The 23755-nt window shown below is 40.0% G+C and overlaps 1 protein-coding gene across 6 annotated transcripts in view; it reads left to right on the top strand.

Moving 5' to 3' along the window:
- slc12a7b (solute carrier family 12 member 7b) overlaps positions 1-23755 on the top strand; it is a 79083-nt gene that overhangs the window by 41439 nt on the left and 13889 nt on the right. For 5 of the 6 annotated variants that reach the window (XM_042219276.1, XM_005918492.3, XM_042219274.1 and 2 more), the window contains exons 2-11: positions 9365-9456; positions 10507-10638; positions 11720-11866; positions 16284-16338; positions 16479-16609; positions 17269-17510; positions 17593-17804; positions 20317-20484; positions 20623-20721; positions 21019-21076. In XM_042219276.1, coding sequence (XP_042075210.1) covers positions 9365-9456; positions 10507-10638; positions 11720-11866; positions 16284-16338; positions 16479-16609; positions 17269-17510; positions 17593-17804; positions 20317-20484; positions 20623-20721; positions 21019-21076 — 1336 coding nt within the window. Of the gene's footprint in view, positions 1-1712; positions 1967-9364; positions 9457-10506; positions 10639-11719; positions 11867-16283; positions 16339-16478; positions 16610-17268; positions 17511-17592; positions 17805-20316; positions 20485-20622; positions 20722-21018; positions 21077-23755 lie in introns of those variants that run through there. The other variant, XM_042219277.1, reaches the window with a different exon arrangement.

Below are 23755 nucleotides of genomic sequence, written 5' to 3'. Positions count from 1 at the left end.
GTCTGCTTCCACTTGTCTTTGCACTAGGATGATGTCGGCGTAAATGTGCAGTCATATTCGTTGTGTTCCCACTAGTGCTGTCAGCGTAAATCTCGTTAAAATGACGTTAACGCCACAACACGGCAAATCTCCGTTAACGAGCTAACATGGATCGCCCTGTGCATGGGGCTGGACGGCCAACACGTTAACGAGCTAACTGCGCTAACGCACTAGTTCCCACCAATATAATTGAGCATTTGCGTGGCACATCCAACAAACTGTTTTACTTTTGTCCATGACGCGCTTACCTTCAGGGTCATACGTCACATGAAAACCAAAATAGTTCCAAACGCCAGATCTGAATGAGGGTGGGGGAGGTTCAGTTCGCCATGTTGCAAGGAGAGCTTAACTTCTGTCTCGCTAGCTTGCCCTGCGCTCAGTGAATCTGCGTTCGACTACTCCGCCTAGGCTGCACTGTCGAGCGCAGATCCACTGAGTGCTCAACACAGACAGCATCGTCAGAAGGAAAGTTGATAAAATAAATTAAAATTTTTGTATTGTTCGATACATATCCGTACTGAACCGAAAGCACTGTATCGAACGGTTCAATATCGATACGAGTATTGTTGCACCCCTAGTATGTTACATATATTCATTGATGCATGATCATTTTCAGATCATTTTTCTTTCTGAAAAACTGAACAAGTTATTTGCTAATTAAGAAATTAAATACAGGGGGGAATAAAAATTTTAATGGCATCTGTTTTTATGGTAAAAAATTTATTAGTGTGTATATGTGTGTGTGTGTGTGTGTGTGTGTGTGTGTGTGTGTGTGTTACGTCATAGTCTAGGGGTACAGGAGCACAACATAAGGGTTAAAAGGAAGGTGACCCCACCCAGGTCCCCAAAGCCAATTTACAGATTAAGGTGATTTTATTGCTACATGTTTAGACATCTTTGTGAGGACAGAAAATTATATACCTGTGGGGTACAACAGACACTCATGGGGACAAAGTGCCTGTCCCCATGAGTTCGAAGGTATTTTAGAGGCTCAAAATATGGTTTTAGTGTCACGGTTACAATTAGGTCATGGTTATGTTTAGACTAAGGGTTAGGTATGAACCTTTTTATGGTTAGGGTAAGTGGCTAGGGAAAGCATTACATCAATTAGATGTCCTGAATAAGATATGAAAATGTGTCTCATACTGTGCTGATCAATGCAATGTTTGTGACACCCTGAAGGTCAGGCAGGAGGTCAGCCCTGTACCTGTAGTTTAAATCGGTAAACACGAATCGATTCGGAACGATGTACTGCACAGCTCTCATTTCAGAGGGCATGTGGTAATTCTGCTCTGTCAGCACCACAAATGTGCTTTTTATTAACGGGGGGAAAGGATTTTTGTATCTTTCCTCTTTGCTGTGTGTGTGCGAGAGAGGGAGGCTGAGAGCACATTGACTCATCCTTCCTTCTTCCTCCAGCTCCACTAACCTAAACCAATCTCTCTGTTTTACTCCAGACTGTAAGCTTCTGCATACTCTGCTTGCTTTCTTTGCTCCTCCCCATTTTGTGTGTGTGTTCATACATGCACACACAGTGATCAGTAGCTTAGCAAGGTTGAGTGAGAGAACTTGGGTGTGTATGTGTGTGTGTGCACACACTTGGACATGTGTGCTTGCCGGTCTGTCAGCAGGAGGGTGAGGGTGCTTTGTGATGCATGGCTGATGTCGCTGATCGTCATCGTCACAGGCCACTTTTCACACACACAAGCACCCACACACTGTCACAGAAATAGCTGATCCTCACGTTATCCACACAGCTCCGGGCAGCATTCCTGACTTCAGCACCTCACTGGCAATATCTTTCTACTTTGAGCCCTGTACTACTGGAGTTTCACAGGGACCACTGCTAGGAACCCAGCCCCCTTCCCGCCCTTCTTTTTAGCCCCGCTCCTCAGGATGGAGCACAGGGGAGGGTCTCGACAGAAGGGTAAGTCTATCTTCACTCCTTCTTAAAAGCCGTTTTCTACCTCCGCGGTCGCTGCACTGATAAATTGTGATTATATTGTGAATAATTGGTTCAGTGTGTAACGTGCATATATATCTTCAGAGGTGTCTTTCTCTGTATTCAGTGTGAATTTAAGGGATCAAGATGCTTTACTCCTTTATTGTTGTTGGGGTTTTTTTGTTTTGAGACTCACAAAATCAAAAATCTCAATATTTTAAATAAATTCCTGTAAAGTGTGGGAATCGATGGGCGGAGCATGGCACAAACTTTCCCAAGCAGAGTTTAGAAATTTGCCCTAAAAATAAATGCACTGACATCCAGCAAAGGGCAAAGTGCATAAAAATATAAATTCCTTCTTGTTTCTGCTCTTTCCTAATCTTGGGGTCAGTAATGGAATCTTTTTTATGCATTAACCACAGGCTAAAAAAATAGATTTTTGACTTGTAATTTTTGAATATCTGATATTCTCTCTCGGTATTGACTTTTTTAAAACCTTTGTGTCTTTTTCTGCCCACCATAGTACATTGAGCCACGGGCTAACACCGACAGTGTTAGGCAGCTTACAGCGTCATCACAGCGGACGGCTTAGTGGTTATAAATAGGATGCATGGTCATTTATTACCACAGTGAATATAGAGGCTGAGCCTAGCCATTAGCACATCCTCAATGTACCTGCACATATATTTGGAGTAAGTAGCAGAGTGCTGATGGAGTCTAACTTTAGCCGTGGCTTCTGAACAGAGGCGAGCTGAAAGACGACTGACTGTTTGAGAGAAACATTGAGCTGCCTCTAACCATCTTCAACTGTGCAGAGCACGGTGGCACAATCAGGGAATCCCACTCTGTTATGTAACAACGCTGACTGTGATGTAAAACAATGAGTTTGGAATTGCAGATGTTGGGGGCAGTCTAGCATGTAACCATCTGGACTCTGTTTATCCTGCTCTTAACCTCCTGTGTCCTGCAGCTTTCATGAGTATCATCCAAAAAGTAATGGTGGCCACAAGGTTTGCTCTTGCATGCGTAGGTGTGTGCCACTTCAAATTAATTTATGAGCTCTAATGCACTCAAATGTATTTCTCACTAAGTGTTAATGTCTTAAATACAATTTTATCTCACTGCTGAAACACAAAACAAAGCCAAACATAATTTTTTCCTGAGCTGATTCAAATTTTTCTTGGCAGTTAGTGTGTGTTGTTAGCAAGCTTTAGCTCATGCCAAAGGTTTCTGTCCACCTTGAAAGCATTGGAGATAAGGGCCATGATGGTTTTTGCTACTTAGGCGGTTAATTTAACCTTTCTATATTTCCATTTAGTTAGCCCCAATTATATATGCCCTTCAGCAATGTCGCATTTGTTGAGGTCACGTAATGCGCTATAGCACCAGCAGTCTGTCCTCAGCACCTGCAAAAGTGGATCATGTACACAAACACACACAGCTTTAACCGTCAAACCCACCTGCATTCATTCATCACACATTACACAAGAGGCTTCAGCCTGCTCGTTCCTTATGTTTTTTTATTGCTCAAATCCCAAACTCTTTCTTACATTTGAATCATTTTGCCATCAGTGTATGAGGGAAAACTGCACTAATCATCACAAATAATTCTGCTACTTAAAGCTCACTTTTTAAAGTGTGCTGCTCAATACTGCAAATTGAACATTTGCAGTATTTGTAGCTTTAGTGTCTTGCTGTAACATGAGCTAATGCAGGGTTAGGGACACGTTCTTGTACCTGGTTGCTCTTACTTAGCCTGTACCAGCTGTGATTGAATATGCGGCTCTTTAACTGCAAGCTGGTCTGCTCCATTCACCGGGACGTACCTTACATGTTCTGTCTGCTGTATCTGCTTTGTTTTTTGCTGCCTCGTAGTATGTTTGGTTCAGGCACTGCCTGTTTGGATGAAAACATCTGCTTGTTCTGGATGGAAATGAGGGGGGATTAATGAGTGTGTGAGAGTAAACATTACAGAAGATTTGGAAATGATGACCTGTGTGATGAAGGCAGGGTTACACAGTGAAAAGATCAGGCAGGAGCAGTTTTTAGGCTATGGTTGGCAGGAGACTCTTGCTTTCTTTGCTGTGATTATTTAAATATAGTGAAGGTTGGACACTGATGTTGGTTTTGTTTGGTTTAATCCTCTAATGCTGGGCGAGATGAATGTGTGTTTAGGGGCTACTATGGTTACATAAATGGATAATCATAAGAGGAGCATCCAGACGGGGAATATCAGCTGAGCATAACCGTGTGTGTCCTTTGTTTGACATGCTATAACCTTTGCTTTGACACTTCACTGTAAACTGCTGATCTGGTTATTCATGTGTCCACATTCCTCCTTTCTTTTTTTTTTTTACATGTAGCACTGGCTGGCTTTTTCCTCACAGGTGCATATTTGCAAACATTTACATCCTTTGCTCCTTTTGAACTAGATTGCAGTGCACCATCAGCAATCTTGAGCTGACTTGAGAACAGATGATGTAAGGACTTTGCATCAGCAAAGCAGGATGGGTAATAATCTTGGTGGAATGATTACCCAAACAAAGGGGTAGTTTGGGGCAAGGCAGGTTTATTTATAAAGCTCATTTGAAACACTACAGTCATCATGATGCTTTAGTTTCAGGCAAAAATAAAGAGGAAAGAACCAGAACAAGACTTTTGCTTATTTGTTTCTTTATGATATGGTTGATGATATGATTCACACGAAATTTAGGATTAGACTGCAATCAAATATATTTAAACAAAAACATAAGATCACTGAAAGCAGGGTGAATTAGTCCAAGGTAGATGGCAACTTCTGCAATGTGAACAGAGGCCAACATCTGTTTACACCATGGCGATATCTGAATCTCAACCATGTGCCTGTGGACCCCTCCATGCAAGCACACTCACACACATACAGTGACATTTGCGCTAAACCATTCCAGATTATACTTAAGACAGAGGGACATGTGCAGATAATCTTCATCTTCTGTTGAATCCCCCGTATTTGTCCCTGTGATCCGCCCCTTCCTCCACTAAATAATCCACTGCAACAATCACTGCAGCAATTGCAGTATGGGGGGATTGTGGCACCTGGCACTTTTTCTTCGTTTAGGATGTTGAAGTGCGTCTTAAGGTCACCGGAGGATTCGATCACCTCAGGGTGAGACAAATTTGTCGCCCCACACAGACTAGTTGAGATATTTTTAGAACAAAGGAGCATGAGATTGCAGATTTAATTAACAGATGACATCAGTATTCATGTCGGACACAACAATGTGATCCAGATAAAGAAGCAAAGAAAAATGGATGCATAAATGAACAAAAGTTTTTATAATAATGCAGAAAGTCTCTCTGGTTTCTGTTGGCTTGTAGTAAAGAAGGGGTAAAGCCCCTTGATAGTTTTTATTTATATTGTTTTTATTAAATAACCTTAAAGACATCACTTCACACGCTGCAGATAACATCGTTCGGAAAGCTACAACCATGCAGTTAAACTGATAAATCAACTCACCGTCTTTATTGTGTATTCAAACATTCATAGCTATTTTACACTTTTCAGATCACAAAAAATCCTGAACATTCTTGACGTCGAAAGTACTTCATAAAACAATCATGGCTTGATACCTGTATATTAGAGAAATTAGATGCCTTTGAAAAGTCCATTAGGGTGTCTTAAGTGCAGCGTGGGATTGTATTACCAAAGATCCTTCCTTCACTTGAGGAGAGGTGAACGGTTCTCTTCACTTCCTGACTGACGTCTTAACCAATTTACATATGGACTTAAAACAGAAACCTCACCTGATTTGGAAACATTGACAGTTTTAGCCTGCTGCCTGGTCTCAAAGAGGATTTAGCCAGAGTCATTTAAGACAATGATTACCGGTGGCGTGTAGCACTGAAAAGAATAGCTAAGTGATGACTGGCTAAGGCTGACTCACCTTTACCTGCACTTGCTTCATGCTTTGCCTTAAATTCATTCATTCCACACTCTGGGAAATATTGTGTCCCTCCCTGATGTTCTCTACGTGCTGTCCCACATAGAACGCTCTTTTACAGAGTGTCACAGTACAAGGACGTAATGACTTTCTCTGTGATTACCAACGGGCTAAGCCACTCTACAAGCCTCTTATTCCCCCAGCAGCTGGATCAAGCAGCAAAAGTTACTCGTGAAATCCCCTCTGCAGTAGGCAGCTCTGGCTGCTGATGAATGGAAAAGGCCCAGCACTGACTGGTTGCGAACTATCAATCTAAACAGGTGGAGAGATGCAGTGCACTTATTTTTGGGCCAGTGTTTAAACTTCAGCTGTTTTGCTCTGGATAGGCTCATCACATACAGTTGTGTTATTTTTAAGTAGAATAGACTCATTTTATACTGTGGAACTTCAAACAGCAACTTTATTTACACATATTTACATTTGAACCACTCAGTATTAATACTGACCTTTGCATGTTTCAGTTAAAAAAATGCCAAATATAAGCAGATATTCTGCTTTCCTGCATAATTTAATAACATCAATTCATCTTTTACCTCTGTATTAAAATATAAGCATCTTCTTTTTAAAAAGTGATCAATTTGTGACCCTTTAACTTCTTTGAAGTTAAAACTAATGAGCTGGAGTGCTTAAAAAGACTCCAGTTGTCACTTGCATAGTCTTCGCCCAGATAGAATTGACCTCAGTTTATGTGTGCATGCATGAAAGAAGTGGTGTGGCTTTTTGTGAAAAACATAGTTTGCTGGGTGCGTTGGTATGAACTCTACACACGCCACCTCTGTTTATTTTTCTTGAGTTCCATTTGAAGCTCATATTTATTGCTTCATTTTTTGCCTCATTGGACTTTATTTATAGCGTTTTATTGGTCATAAACACACAACCTATTTTTGACTGTTTTAGTCTCTGCACAGCAGGCTTCAACTGCTTAAACGTCTGTTCACTCCTCCTCACTTTAATATTTCTGACACTATAATGTAATTACCTGCAAATTAAACTAATGGAATGGCACGCACACACACTCACACAATCTCTCTCTCTGAGATGATCTTTATTTATCACATTTATCTGGATTTCACACACCATCACACCCTGCGCTCTAAGGTGTCCGTTCATTCAAAAAGTTTGGTTTGCATTGCTGTGTAGTTTGTCAGCCCAAGCAGCAAAGACGTGGTTCTCAGCTTGGTGCTAGAATGTCCCTTCTGAAGACGGCTGGGTCGCTGTGGGTAATACAGAACAACTACAAGATTCATCATGCAGTTGACAAAGTAGACACAGAGGAAAGACAGCGTGTTTCAAAAACCTCTGCTACAGACCATAAAATAACCAGTGTTATTAATCTTGATGAGGAAAAACATGGGAACCAATACTTGTGTTGTATTTTCAGTGAGAAAATATCCAACACAACTCTTGGTTGCACTGTTATGTATTTTTAAGAATACGAAATATGTTTTGTGTGATCTGTAGTAATGTCTTTGATATTAGTCTTTCCATCTATATTCGCACTGTCCTTTGCTAACTTGCACTTACAGAGTAAGACTTAATTTCTAGTTTAGGTATAAATTATTTATGGATATCTCATCACCATGATGTGGGTTATTAAAAATGCAATGATGTGAGAGTCAGATGCATGGTGCCAAAGTGGGTTTAGTGTATGTCCAAAAAAGAAATAAGACTGATTACATCAGATAACAATTGTTAGCAGGAGTCACTGAATATAGCAAGTAATGTATTAATTTTAGATGGAATCACGTCCACCTGTTGGATTGTTTTTTTTCAGTAGGATGAATATACAAACCTTGCCCCGTCCTCAGGATGGATGGTTACAGGCGTGTTCTAATAGACTGTACTGTCAAACAAAATTCGAGTCTTATTTTTGAACCTGTTCCAAAACAAAAACCTCCCTGAGACATCTTCAGGGATCACCTCAGCAAATAATGAACTTTTTGAATAATGAACTGAATAATGACCTCCGTTTAACAACTTTAGATGTTACATGGACGAGATGTCTTGGAATTAGAGCAGGGCGATATGACCAAAAATATTTGTCACGATATACATTTGAAAATTTGAGATAACGATATAACTGATGATATAATTGACACTAGAAAAAATACTTTACAACTCCACAACTTTATTAGTGCAAAAAAACCCACATCAATGTATTTTCACTTAAACAAGCAGCTTTTTTATGTGCATTAAAGTTATATAAAAAATTAACACTGCAAATGCAAATTCCTTGCTGACAGTTTAACCAAAAGGCATTTCCAGTGGAAATTGGCCGACATATCCTCAGCATAACCATGTATAATATCCACAAAACTTAAAAAGAGGTTATACACACACAATACGGTAATATTATGTTGAAGCACAGTACGTATCACTCTGCGAGGCTCCTGCCTACAATAGCCGTAATGCTCCGACAATCCATCAAGCTGTGCGGGTTTCGTAGCTTAGCAAAGTTGTACTGAAACATTTGACAGATTTTCCAGCGCCGTGTACGACATAAAATAGTTTTGAGGTCAGTAAACACGATCAGAGTTCATACATAAGGCACACGGGATTATAAGGGGCTCTGTCGACTTTCAGAAATATCAAAGGATCGATTTTAAGTGCGCCGTATTTTCCAAAACACTCGCTAATAAAGATTCCCCACTAGCATGCTCTACCAAAAATAGTGCTTTGTTGTGTATCTGATGGACGAAAGCTAAACCAGTTCCACACCACTGAAGTTGCAGCATTTTTACAACCCAATTTTGGTTCATCTGTTTCATTCAACGATCCGCTTTTGCCCTTCTCATTCTCTGTCGCCGCCGTGCTTTTTCCGCCATGTGCGTATGAAAACAAAGGCACTGCGCATGCGTGTTTTACCCATATTCTATCGTGATATTTCATTTTCTTATCATTGCCCAACATTATACCGGTATTACCGTGAACGGTATGATATGGCCCAGCCTTACTTGGTATAAGTACTTGTCCAAGGTAATTTATCATATTTTTTCAGAGATAACACCATCTGCAATAGCTTTACTAGTGGAGAATAGTTTCATTGTCTTCTTAAAAGATCTTTCTGGCTTCTCCCATTCAATGTTTTTCTGCTACCAGCGTGGTGACATTTGTGGGCAGTCCCCTTTATTTTGAATTCACTGAGTCAACCAAACTGTCAGGAAGTTCTTGGATATAAGAAGAGGAACGCCTTACAAATGGAAATATGGTTGCATAAGCAACCATCTGAAGTTTTCTTTACTTCCACCGAACATTGTCAGGATGAAGATCCATGAACAGCATTATTATGTACTGTGGTTCTTACAGCAATAGTTTTCCAGTCACTGGTTATATTGAGTTTTGGTTACACGATGTGTTAAATCTCCTCTGCATTTCACATAACGAGAAAACTGTGCTTCTACAGGTGATGGAGTCCCAAAGGAAAACAGTCCTTTTATCAACAACACAGACGACAAAGGCAACAGCTACGATGGCACCAACATGGCACTTTTTGAGGTAACTGCCCAACATCATCATGTGGATGTCGCTATCATTTCACAAGCCAAGGAGTGTGTTCCACTACACAAGAAAATGTGACTGTGCTTAGGCTGGGAAGGAGAAAGCCCAAACTCCACAGTAAAAACTATAAATTCACCAGAACCCTGGCTGAACCTTATCTGCAGCCTAAGTTGGAGCTAGTCTGTGAAGCTCAAACCATTCATTAATGCCAAGTATGCTGGAACAACAGTCTAAGTTGTGGTGAACTAAATAAATAGAAACTCGCAGAGGTAAAAGCACCAATTTACCCTTAGCTCAACAATGTGTCAGTCAAGAAGTTTATTTGCCATAAAAACTGGTACATTCATTTAACTCCATTCAGCTGAACCTTTGCCTGCTGCTTGCCTCTGCCATTTGGCGGACCTTGTTGCTCTGTGGTCACTGGCGCTTGTGTAGAATCAATAAGACAGCCGCGGCTTTTGGTTCTGAAGTTGATCCAGGAATGCTTTTCAAATATGCTTTGAATGGATGAAAATACAAAATTTTGCACAGTTTGTTTTGCAAATGGAAGACTTCATGCGATAACTGCCCATCAAAAGGCCAAATTAAACTTTGAAGTTTTTCCTTGATGTGATATATATGAACATATAATTCCTGCAAGCCCAAAGTTCAAGCATCAGGCTGCTCTGAACCATACTTTCTGTTTCTACTCTTGGCTCTGTATGAACTTAATGAGAGCAGATTTCCTGAATATGCTTCTCAGGTACACGGCTCTGTCTGTGAGCATGAAAGCCCCACCAGCCTATTCTTTTCTTTTAGTATTCAGCCAGTCAGAAGGTAGATGGCTTAAAATGAAGACAGTAGATGCACTGGCTGCACTAAAGCCCAGTATAAGATCTAAAGGAATGATTTTGAAAAACAAATCATACAAGGCTGCTAGTAAAGTTCAGCTATAACAGTTTTGAGCCTGAAATGAGCATAAAAGCTCCCACTGAATGTCATTTTGAAAAGGTCATTTGTACAAGACTGCTGCTGTTTAGCTGTTAAAGATGAGTTTCTTTATTGCAGGAGGAAATGGACAGCAACCCCATGGTGTCATCCTTCCTCAGTAAACTCGCAAACTACACCAATCTCTCACAGGGTGCACAAGAGCACGAGGAGGCTGATGACGATGAGGGGCCAAAGAAGAAGGCTGTTAAGGTAAAGAAGCACACACTGTAGTGGAGCTTTTAGTTTGTGTTTGCATGCATTACATACATGGTAATGTACAGTTGCATATTAACAGTTGTTCTTTTAAATCTGCTGACCTGTCATTATATAACCAGGTCTTTGACCGATGAAGCCACCGCTGTTTGTTTTTGTTCTCTCAACTTCTCTGTGCTTTTCCATCTTTAATACATCTCTTAAAACTTTTTTGTTCCTCAGAAAAAAATGTTATTATTATTAATATGCGTGTGTGTATTACTGCTTAGAGGAAGTCTGTTTAGTCACTGAGTCAACATTTCGTTTTGTGAAACGGCTACAGTGAAAAACTGATTTTGCCAAGTAAACAAGAAGAAGAGGCAGGGTCAGGCTCATTTCAAAGATACAATTCTGATAAACACCATCACCAGTCCAGCACAAGCCTTTCCTTCAGCCTCTCCTTCGATGCTTTTGTTTTGTCATTCTTTGAAAAGAGTAGTTTCCACAGTGCTGCCATGCTTTTGTAACCACAGCCTGGGTCACATCCCAGTTGCCCCATCTCGTCCCAATGTGTAGAAATGGGCCTTGAGCACCTCCCACTGGCTTTTAGGAGCATCTTACTAAAGAAAGAAGTGGATGCCATTCTTGGCATTCTTGCACCTCTTTGCCTGAAAAAGTGGGACGAGTATCTTACATTTGGAGTTAGATGGTGGGTAGGCCTGTCATTCTCCTTGCGGTCTTTCTGCTTGTTGTTGTGAAAATACCGTTCCTTGCAAGGAATAAGATGGAAGTCAGTTGTACTTTTGGGGTAGTGGTTTTGACTTATACAGTGTTTAATAATGTGTACTTTCTTTTACATTCTGTCTTTATTTCCCTCTTTGCTTCTGCTTCTTTGTCTCTGGTGATGTTTTTTAATTGTTTTATTTATGGCTGTAAGGGTTTCAGCAGTTTTCAGTTTGCACAGCAGTTTTCACTTCTTTCCTCTGTTGTCATATCCTTAATCACTCCTTCCATCAAACACAAATATTTTTAATGTTTTCTCATCTTCTGCTTTGTCGCTTCTCTCCCAAATCCTCCCCCTGCCCTTCCTGCCTTACAGAGCCCTCAGATGGGGACGTTCATGGGTGTCTACCTCCCATGCCTCCAGAATATTCTGGGGGTCATCCTGTTTCTGCGCCTTACCTGGATTGTTGGCACTGCCGGCATCTTGGAGTCCTTGGCTATTGTCGGCTTATGCTGCTCATGTGTGAGTACTTCATCATCACAGTCTATGTGTTTGTTTCTGAGTCTCTCTCTTTTTGCTTTTTCCCCCTAAAATGTGGCATTAATGCTTGTCTCAAGGCCTAAAGAGTTTGTGAATTAGAAGATTATAAAAATGCAAGTTTTAAACAGCCACAGCTGCATGGCTGATGTGATCTGTGACAATCCAAAGTAGAAAACAACTGTGGAAACTTTAGGCTCACATGGACTAGTTACACATATGCCCAGTATGCTGACCTTATTATTTGAAATTAGGCCATGTTACCATGATCATTGTGCTAAACATACTCTAGGTCCATGTTGCATTACAGTAAAGGAAGTATGACTGGTTATGTGCAGAGTAAACGTTGATGGGTGTTTTGTGTTCCCTTCTACATCTCACACCAAACCTTTGTCCTTGAATTTACTTCCTGATTATTTTTTATGATGGAAACCATTTCAGTGTATTGATAAATGATAGAATAAGAGGAACTGGAAGGAGCTGAATATTATTTGTTCTTTATCAAGGGCTTTAGCTTTTAACTCATTAGAACAGGATTATGTAAGAGTGTGTGCATGTGTGTGTGCACGGCTGAGTGTTTTTGCTGATTTTGGGTCCAGAAGCTGCTTCGGTTGGTTGACAGCCATAATGAATGGCCAGCAAGATGAATTAGTGGCCACTGATCCCTCCTATATTTAGCCACTGTGACTCTCCATTTCTCCTGCTCGTCCAGCTTCTAATGGTACCTGACTTGACGTGTAATCCGTCCATCTGCAAACTGTCAGAAACATGACGCCGTCCACACCCACACAGTAGCTATATTCACCAATCCCATGGCAGGCAATGGATTATTTCAGCTTAATCAGGCAAAGTAGAAAGGAGGAAAACCCCTAAACCTAAATGCTTTTTGTCTCATAATTAAATCTTCTAATGGCATACCATCGTCTGTTTGAAGAGTAACACTGCCTAAACAAAGAATCAACCGTGAAGTGCATTTCCATTAATAAACCCATTCTTATCAAAACTTTACATTTTTAATATCCACAAATTATCAAATTTGAATCATGTTATTAATGATCTTATTAGGTGTTTTATATTAGATATTTTGGACCCTGCAATTCATAATATTATACTGGGACCCCCAGCAGTGAGATCACCCACTGTGAGTAAGCAATTGGCAACATCGGGAAGGGAAAAACTCCTGCTCTCTCTTTTTAGTCCCTGTCAGCATTTTGGATCAACTGGAGGCTTTTCCCACCTGTGCGGCCCTGCTTGCTTTATATGTGCAAGTAGGGCCGCACATGATTTTGGCTTCCCACAGTTAAATAAACACGATTATTTAAAATCGAACACACACACCTGATAATCAAAGCTTCTGTTTGCTAAGCACAGCCAGCAAAAGAAAGTTGGATTAGAAAGATGTCCATGTGAAGTTCAAGTATGAGATAAATAAGAATAAAGAATAATAAAGAATCCTTTTAGGTGACAACACATATGTTCAGTAGGGGTGCAACGATACACAAAATTCACGGTTCGGTTCGGCTCGATACTTTGGTGTCACGGTTCGATATTTTTTCGATACAAAAAAAAATGTTCATGCCTTTTTAATTTGTCATTTATTAAAATTATAAATATATATTTTAACTCAAAAGTACAGTTTTTAAATTTAATGTTGCTGAAACAAAAGTAATTAAAAAAATAAATATATCTCAGGGCTCTCAAAATTTCAAAATCCCTGGTAGCCCTTCGGGCAGGGACTCTTCAGTTTTTGGTAGCCCAAAATAAATGTAAGTAGCCCGAATAAAAAAGAGAGCAATTTTTTGATTGATGTTTTGTTTCCTGTTTTGTTTCCTTTACAATATTATACATTAAAGTATAATATTGTAAAGGAAACAAAACATTAATCAAAAAATTGTTGAAAAACAAATTACAACATTGTATAAAAATTACAATCATCAACTCAAATACTTGGTTCTAATTGAACAGAAATTTCTATGAACTTGTAAGAACTGTGTAGGACATGAATCAGTCTGTGTCAGATCCTGAATTTGAAATTTCCACTGAAGTCACGGGTAAGAGACAAGTGGAACCAAGATCGAGGCCATTTGCTTTTTGAAGTTTGCAAAGACTGCTAAATTTTGCCAGTGGTAGTTCACTCTTTGCAACATAGTAGCTGTTCTAAACAGATTTTTCAGGTTTATTTTTAGTATGTTATTTGCAATTGGTGTTTGTTCTGGGAAAGATATTGCAGACTGAGCAATAATGCATTTCTTGCATTTCTCATGGGTTCTAATGGGGGCCTTTTCTTAAAATGACATTTGAAAGAATGCAAAAGCATTGACATATATTTTTCCTTCCTACGATAGCCCAACGGGCAGGGCAGAGATAGATTTTGGTAGCCCGACTGGAAAAATCGCTAGCCCCGGGACGTCGGGCTAGCGATTTTGCGAGCCCTGTATCTGATTGAGGAATCACTCATCTTTGGAAAAGAGAGTTTATTACAGAGAAATGGCTCTTTCCAAAATAAAAGCTATACTATACGCTTCTTCTGGGCTATATTCTCAGCAGCATATTAAACATATCAGGTCCCCATAAGGAGAATCATGTGCTAACGGCTGTCTAAATGACTCGGGTAAAGTTTGTAGCATGCGTGCTTGTTGTTTTTGTCTGCTTCCACTTGTCTTTGCACTAGGATGATGTCGGAGTAAATGTGCAGTCATATTCGTTGTGTTCCCACTAGTGCTGTCAGCGTTAATCTGAAATGACGTTAACGCCACAACACGGCAAATCTCCGTTAACGAGCTACCGCGGATCGCCCCGTGCGTGGGGCTGGACGGCCAACACGTTAACGAGCTAACTGCGCTAACACACTAGTTCCCACCCATGTAATTGAGCATTGCGTGGCACATCCAACATACTGTTTTACTTTAGTCCATGACGCGCTTACCTTCAGGGTCATACGTCACATGAAAACCAAAATAGTTCCAAACGCCAGATCTGAATGAGGGTGGGGGAGGTTCAATTTGCCATGTTGCAAGGAGAGCTTAACTTCTGTCTCGCTAGCTTGCCCTGCGCTCAGTGAATCTGCGTTCGACTACTCCGCCTAGGCTGCACTGTCGAGCGCAGATCCACTGAGCGCTCAACACAGACAGCATCGTCAGAAGGAAAGTTGATAAAATAAATTTTGTATTGTTCGATACATATGCGTACCGAACCGAAAGCACTGTATCGAACGGTTCAATATCGATACGAGTATCGTTGCACCCCTAATGTTCAGTTAACCTCCTAAGACCCAACTCTTCCACGGCATGCATTTTTAATTTCTCTTTGATATTTGGGCTGATTGGGACCTGATGAATGTAAAAACAAAGAATTATCAGATTTTTTTTTAACCTAATTTTTGTTTCTAAGAAAAATGAGAGCCACATATGAGGATAGTTGTTTAAAATTTCGATAGAATAGTAGCAGTATAATGTCCTTGTAAGTGGATATCAGGCCCTTGTAGAGCAAAATTGAGTATTTTGGTCTAATAACCCAAAATGTGGACACCAGGTCCTAGGAGGTTAAAACTGTGATACCTCAAAGAGCTCAATGTTCAGCTGTAGTTGAGAGTATTTTATAAATCCAAGTACGGCTGCTGATAAATTCCCGACATGTGGCAGGTAGCTTTAGAGTTACAAATTGGTCCATGTGACGCAGGAACAGTGGGAATGATGTCATCAGTAAACAAATGCCTTCCAGTTCTGTACTTCAAGCTCTCGCATCATTCGTTGTCAAGTCCAACTTTGTGTATAGCTTCTTAGTGCTTCAGTGGAAGCAGGAGGTAAAACTGTCAGCTAATTGGCTTTACTCCAGCCTGTCTGACACCTTAAATAGGACGCCAACAAAGAGCACGGGGTGTATTTTGGTCATGCCCTTGCCCTTTCTCTACACCTCCTCTTGCTTTCCTCTCATTCATTTGCCTGCTTTTGTGTCACCTTCACGCTGTCCTCCTTCAGTCTTTACTTCACCCTTTTAAGTTTTAACTCTATTTTCTTTTTTTTGTGCATCTTATCTGCCCTTCTCTCCGCTCTGTCCTTTCTGTCATCCGGAAGGTCTGTTAGGTAACAGGCTGATGTAAATATCCTCTTCCACAATGACTGATTTCATGGAAAAGCTTGTATCTGTTACCAATCCAAAAGATTTAGAGCATAAGCCCATAAGAAGTATTTTAACAGACTCAATATTAATTTAATCCACAGAGGGTACCATTGTTTGAAAAATCTACAAAATTCAGGGAAATAAAGAACTAGAGGGTGGGCAAGGACGGTGTTTTGTTTTGGGGGGTTTTTACATAATACCATTGCACCATCTTTGTAAGGTCTTCAACATGAAGCATTTTAATTCAGTTCAGCTTTTGTTCATTAATCTCGTCTCTCCACAGACCATGCTGACAGCCATATCCATGAGCGCAATTGCTACTAATGGTGTTGTTCCAGGTAGGATCCTTTTTCTTGGGGTTATTTGAATAACAGTACACACTTGTCTTCTTCAGGCTTATGGGTTGTATAGCAGTATATAGCTGAAATGATGACCTAAAAGATATTAATATCCTCCTCCCTCATTCCCTTTTTTCCAGCTGGAGGCTCGTACTACATGATTTCCAGGTCTTTGGGTCCAGAGTTTGGTGGAGCTGTGGGTCTCTGTTTTTACCTGGGGACCACATTTGCTGGCTCCATGTACATCCTGGGTACCATTGAGATTCTACTGGTAAGTAGATTATTTTAGATTTGCAGCTGGTAGATCGAGTGATCCCAATATCCATCAGTTTATGGATTCTCTGATACCTTCTACAAATCCAGTTGGTCATCTCATATAGGGTGCACCTTTTAAGCTGCTTCAGCCAGCAGCACCACATTTGCTGCTCCGTCTCCAGGCCAGCTTCTGCTAGTGATGTGATTATTTATGCATACTCTGTTCTGCTGTCTTTTATCTTGTCTTCCTTCTCTCACCCCAACCGGTCGCGGCAGATGGCCGCCCCTCCCTGAGCCTGGTTCTGTTGGAGGTTTCTTCCTGTTAAAAGGGAGTTTTTCCTTCCCACTGTCGCCAAAGTGCTTCCTCATAAGGGGTCATATGATTGTTGGGTTTTTCTCTCCACCTTACAATACAAAGCGCCTATAGGCGACTGTTGATGTGATTTGGTGCTGTATAAATAAAACTGAATTGAATTGAATTGCTGTGGTCTTGCTGCTGCTTTCTCCATTTTATGACCTTGAAAGCAGAACGCAGTTGAGCCATAACCACAGTTTATTTAACACACAAACTGCCACAATATAAAAGTTTTCTTCACATCTTATTAGTACAATGAAACGAGAAGTCGTTTAATGTGACACTTTGTATTTCTTCCTGCATTGTCTTTGTCCATCCAGACCTACATGGTGCCTAAAGCAGCCATCTTTGTGGCAGATAAAAAGGAGGATGAATTGGATGCCCTGTTGAACAACATGCGTGTTTATGGCACTTGTTGCCTAGCAATAATGTCAGTAGTCGTGTTCGTTGGGGTCAAATATGTCAACAAGCTGGCACTGGTCTTCCTGGCTTGTGTTATTCTCTCCATCCTGGCCATCTATGCGGGAGTCATCAAGACCATCTTTGATCCGCCATACTTTCCGTGAGTCAGTGCTAACATTTATTAAGATTTATTTCAGTTTAATTAGTGCTTCATGTTAAAATTTCTCTCTTCCTTCACACAGTGTCTGCATGTTGGGGAATCGTACCCTAAAGAACCACCAGTTTGACAAGTGTAATAAGATTGAGGTTATAGACAACATAACGGTCACTACCCAGCTGTGGAACCTCTTCTGCGATGGATCTCAGCTCAATGCCACATGCAACGAGTATTTTGTCAACAACAATGTGACCGAGTTGCAGGGCATCCCTGGACTGATCAGCGGAGTCATTTCAGGTGGGAGCAGACCGTTTTTGTTTGTTTTTTTTCTCTGGAGCCGTGTGCACATGTGGAAGAATTTTTTAAAAAGTTACCAAGATATGTGTATACTTGTTTGAATCATACAGATTTTAATAGCTGTTCACCTATCCTCATCGATCAGGCAACAACAACCACAACAATCTTTATTTATAGAGCACATTTAAAAACCAGCGGTATACCAAAGTGCTTAACATAAGAGACAGAGAAGTAACACGAGTATTATAAGGCCTTAGCAAAGTGTCAAATATACTCACAGGTCAATGCCACTAATACACAGGGGTAATATAAAATGCATATCAAATAAAAACATAATAAAAGCACAAGCCATAAAAAATATGTATAAGGAAAAATAGAGTAAGTCTAAGAGTCAGGTGCGAGCATTAACAAGCAGGAAAGGCGAGATTAAACAAATAGGTTTTTTCAGGCACACTGAATACTTCCTACAAACTATAAATGAAAATGATTGAAGAATGCTTAATCTCAGCAGGAATGTACACGGTCAGTAGTTTGTTTTACTGTCTCCTTAAAAACAGACAGTTATTTTACTGACCTCTCATCCTTTCATCATTTCTGTGAAATATATTTAATTTTCTCTTGATTAATGATTCATTTCTGCTTTGGTGCTGGTACTTATATATCACTTTTCTACTCTAATTGAACATTCAAAGTGTTTTTAAATTAAGAATTTAACTTTGCCATCCTCACTATCTAACCGCACTAATAATATTATTTCATTAAATGATTTATCAGTTTCATCGGTGTACCAATGAAACCATTTTATTGTCTATTAATATTTAGATTCCCTTCACCCTGCACTAATGGATGTAACGGATGTTGTAAACAAGCTACGTGGAAAGTCAGAAATCTAAAAAGGTTCGCTTTGTCCAGTACTATTTTAAGCTAGAAAAGGAACAATTATATATTTGAGTAAAGTGACATATATGCACATTAGTATAGGCATGTAGACATGCTGAGGCTAGCGCAGAGCTACAGATTAAAAATGTCCAAGGCGAAGCGGTTAAAAGTCTGGGTGTACTTCACAGCAAAATATGCAAACTCAGCAGCAACAAGTGCTTTAAGCTGATACTGTGATACTGTCAAAGGAGGTAACACCTCGAATCTCATGAAACACCTGGCGACGCATAGCGTTTTTTTAAAAGCCGAGAAATGCGCCGTATTTGATGGCAGCAGCAGCCGTTCTTCTCTGCGTGAGTAGCTTAATGTTGTTCTTGTGTGATTTACGTTGAGTAGGCTAACCACGTTATTACATTAATGCATGTAAGGTGAACTAGCAAACATCATCATAGCTACATGCGGCTGTCTTCTTGTTTGATGGCAGATACTCCCTTCACCCTGGCCAAAAAGGCTAAAATGACCAAAGAAGAAGTGGAAAACAGTTAAACATGAGAGGTTTTTGGACAAAGTTTGTGTTTTTTCCATTGTTTAAGCACTGCTTCCAGCCATGAGTGATATCATATATGCCCCATAGCTGCAGAAAAGGCTAACATTGTTATCTTTTTACAAAAAAAACAGCTGAACATGAGAGGTTTTTGGACAAAGTTTGTGTTCTCCATTCTTTAAGCACCGGTTTGAGCACCGTTTGAGCACCGGCACCGTTTCAAAAGTACAGATTTGGCACCGGTATCGGATAAAACCTAAACAATACCCATCCCTACTGCTGTCCCAATTTTATCAGCAACACTAAATAAATGCCACACAATTGACTCATTACCCTGTTTAGTACTTGCTGCAATATGTTGCACAGTTCACTGAGCTCAAACAAATGTTCCACCTGTAGAGACTGCCCTCTGGTTGCATTTGTGTGCAGTAAACTACAATCTCATTTTTTCCCAGCACTAATGTAATTTAAACAGATAAATAAAGTCATTTTATCTGCTTCGTGTTGGTGGATTTCTCAGGGTAGCAGGCAAAGGATTTTCCCACAACTTGAAAAGACATACTCCTCGCTCGCTGCTCATCATCTCTTCTCGATAACTTAAGATAAGATAAGATAAGATAAAACTTTATTAATCCCTCGGGTGCGTTCCTCTGGGAAATTCGGTTTCCAAAAGCACAGCACCGACAGAAGTTACAGTTACAGAATATTATATAAATATACACACACACACACACACACACACACACACACACACATATAAATACAGAGACATATATAAATAAAATATACGAAGGGGATCAATAGAATAAATAGGAATAAAAATAAAAATACAAGTGAATTGCACATTTCAAGTATGGAGTCTATTGCACTGTTGACTATTTACAAAAGTATTGCACGAAAGGTATTGCACAGTGAGGTGAAGAGGCACTACAGCTTAGTTGTTCCCCCCTCCTTTGTCCACCTGTTTCCCCTCCCTCTCCCCTCCAGAGAGGAGTTAAACAGTTAAACTTGTGTCCTGGGAGTACATGCGTTTCACCACACATTATGCTGTTTGCAGTATGAATTAGAATATTTCTGTCTCTCTTGTAGAAAATATGTGGTCGACATACGGCCCTCTGGGTATGTTGGTGGAAAAGAGCAACTTGCCATCGGTTGAGGGTGGCGACCCAACCCAGGACATCTACATGCCCTATGTAGTCAACGACATCACCACCTTCTTCACACTGCTGGTCGGCATCTACTTTCCCTCTGTCACCGGTAAGCTGGCGCCATAAGCAACAGACTCATTCTTTGTACACGTGCATGACAGTTTTTAACATCCGTTATGGCTGAGAGACAGCGGAGTCTCTGAAGATGACCTGTTTGACTTTTGACTGTGACTCTGTCACCTCTCAGGTATCATGGCTGGTTCAAACCGCTCAGGTGACTTGAGAGATGCCCAGAAGTCCATTCCCATTGGGACCATCCTCGCTATCACTACCACTTCCATCATCTGTATCCTTCAACCTCGCACTGTTACCAGATATGATAACAAGTCACACAGAACACTGACAAATTAAAAAAAATCTTATTACACCTCTGATCCAGAAAAGTGAAAAACTGATTCGACCACAGTTTATTATTAAACTTGCCAGTGGAAGATTATCTAACAGTCATCAGATTTTTTCATCTTTGAGGAACTTAAATTCAAGAATTAAAGACTAATATTAACCACCAGCCAGGATGTGGTTGATTTCAGCGTGTACGGCTTTGCTGTGAAATCAGTTCGTTCTCCTTAGCTCTGCTTCCCAGATATCACCTCCGTGGTTCTGTTTGGCGCCTGTATTGAAGGAGTTTTGCTTCGAGATAAGTAAGAGCTTAACATATTCAATGTTACTATGGACAGTGTGCTGAATGAATGTGTTTTAATAATGGAAATGGAGAGAAAATATGCCTCAAACATGCACGTCTACTTCATTTATAACATCCAACACAGTTATACAACAAAGGCCAAAGTGTTTTAGAGACAGGCACATTTACCCAGTTTCAAAATACACGAAAAATTAAAAAGATGTGTTTTGTTAACTAATTATTGTGGAAAATAAAAGTGATCTAGCGATCATTAAAATGTGTTCACAATTTGCAAGTTGAAGATGATTCATCTCATAAATCATGGCCCAATGTTTTCCCCTATGTAGCTGCCTATATAGGTTAAAACTATCCGATTGTTAAGTGATGACTTGACAAATCCTACTTCCGGGCCTAAAGTAGTCTGCGTTTAATATGGCTTTTGTGTTGTTAACATGTTTAATGTTATGTATTTTCTTCTATTTAATCTCAAAAAGCTCCTAAAACAGTCAGTGATCACTGTTGACCTCCCTCGGCTTTTATTACCGCTAATCATTTATTTAAGCTCAGTTTTTAAAACCTTAGGATGTAACTACAGCCCAGCCCATGCAGCAGTATATGAATGACTAACCTCGTATTGTGGATGGATTATCTCAGTTGTTCTCCTGGCTGAAGTTTGGTCCTTTTACAGCATCCTGCCATGCGATTACATTTGTTCCTGACCACCGAGAACACTCACGTTAACTTTTATCGAGTGGAAAAAAAGTTAGCTTGTTTATATTATGCTAACATAGCTGTGTCGCTAGCGGTCACGTAGCACATCATTATATACCAGCTAGCCCAACTTCAGTAACCCTACAAACGTCACTGCTGTTTAGTTTTCTGTCTTCATTTATGCTGGAAGTGATAACAGAGCTGTACGTTTTAATTTGTTTCCAAAACCCCGCAGTCAGGACATGCTATATTGTATTTAGATAGAAGCTAGCGAGCTAACTCCCTGCTAACTTCTAACTCCGTTAAATGTCATAAATTCCGTTTTCATGGATGCCTGGATGTTAAACTCAATTGTTACACCTGGTAGAGCAGAACGCTGATCATTTTATTAAAGATGAAAGACTTTAGACAGTTTTTCAACTCTCAGTAATGCCATAGTGATCGTTTGATATATGGACCTGCAGCGGAGTTTAGGCCCAGACACGGCTAGTGACGTCAGACTGAACAACCGGATTGGTATCTGTAATATTGGCCCTGTATTTACTTGATATCAAAGAATACCAAAATGTCCCGTATTGCACAGTACTAGCTCTACTCAGATGTTAAGGCTGGTCTTATTGTTGTGTGCATGACGTCGCTATATGATCAGAATTGTGACATTCCACGTTTCTATCACATAAAGAATTAAACTGATGTTTTATTATTATTATTATTAACCTTTATTTAACCAGGAAAAGTCCTATTGAGATTAAAAACCTCTTTTTCAAGGGAGTCCTGGCCAAGAGGCGACAACATGTTGAAATTACAAAGTTACATACATATTATAAGTAACAATTACATTTTAAAAACATTTTTCTCTGGCTCTCTCAATCTGGACTTAAAAGCATTTAATGAAATAAGATCTGCTATCTTCCAGTCTTTTTGCATCATGTTCCATGTGAAAGGGGCAGCATAAGTAAAAGCCCTCTTTCCCAGTTCAGTTCTGGCAAATGGAACATTGAGCAAAAAAAGATCGCTTGAACGCAGGCTGTAAGAAACAGTACTTCTCCGTGTGAGCAGATCGCAAATGTAGGTGGGCATTTGTCCAAGCAGGGCCTTATAAATAAAGATGCACCAGTGAACAAACCTCCTGGAGGACAACGAAGGCCATCCCACTCGAGCGTACAGATCACAACAATGGGTCAAGGCCCTACAGTTTGTAATAAACCGTAAAGAGGCATGATATACTGAGTCAATCTTATGAAGACACTGGGCGGAAGCATTCATGTACAGCAGATCACCATAATCTAAAACAGATAAAAATGTGGCATTTACAAGACGCTTTTTTGTCTCAAAAGAAAAGCAAAATTTGTTTCGAAAGAAAAATCCCAATTTTAGTTTGAGTTTTTTCACAAGATTGTCTATGTGAGATTTAAAGGTCAGAGAATCATCAATTAAAAAGCCAAGATATTTATACGTATGCACCACTTCTATGAGGTTTCCCTCAAGAGTGGACACCAAAGGGACAGTTTGAGGAAATCTCTTCATGTTTGAAAACAACATTAGCTTTGTCTTTTCAGCACTGAGAACCAATTTCAGCTCCAGAAGTGTGTGCTGAACCATGTCAAAAGCTTTCTGCAAAGATTCTATTGCCTTTTCAAGGTTTGAGCCAAAGGAATAAATAACTGTGTCATCAGCATAAAAATGCATACTAGCATTGGACACATTTTGTCCCAAATCATTTATATACATGATGAACAACAGAGGTCCTAAAATTGAACCCTGTGGCACTCCAGTGTGAATATTCAAAAGTTCTGAGCACAGATTTTCACATTTAATGCATTGAGTCCTGTCACTCAAATAGTTAGTGAACCAGGAGACGACATGTCTAGACAGCCCCAAAAGAAAGAAGCCTATGCTTTAAAATGCCGTGATCCACAGTGTCGAAAGCTTTTGACAGGTCGATAAAGAGAGAAGCACAGTGCTGTTTTTTATCAAGAGCAACAAG

The sequence above is a fragment of the Haplochromis burtoni genome, unplaced genomic scaffold, assembly GCF_018398535.1.
Source record: "Haplochromis burtoni strain Fernald_Lab_line unplaced genomic scaffold, NCSU_Asbu1 Contig_30, whole genome shotgun sequence".
NCBI lineage: Eukaryota > Metazoa > Chordata > Actinopteri > Cichliformes > Cichlidae > Haplochromis > Haplochromis burtoni.
Note: the sequence above shows the minus strand (reverse complement) of the source record. Positions and strands in the feature narration are given on the sequence as shown.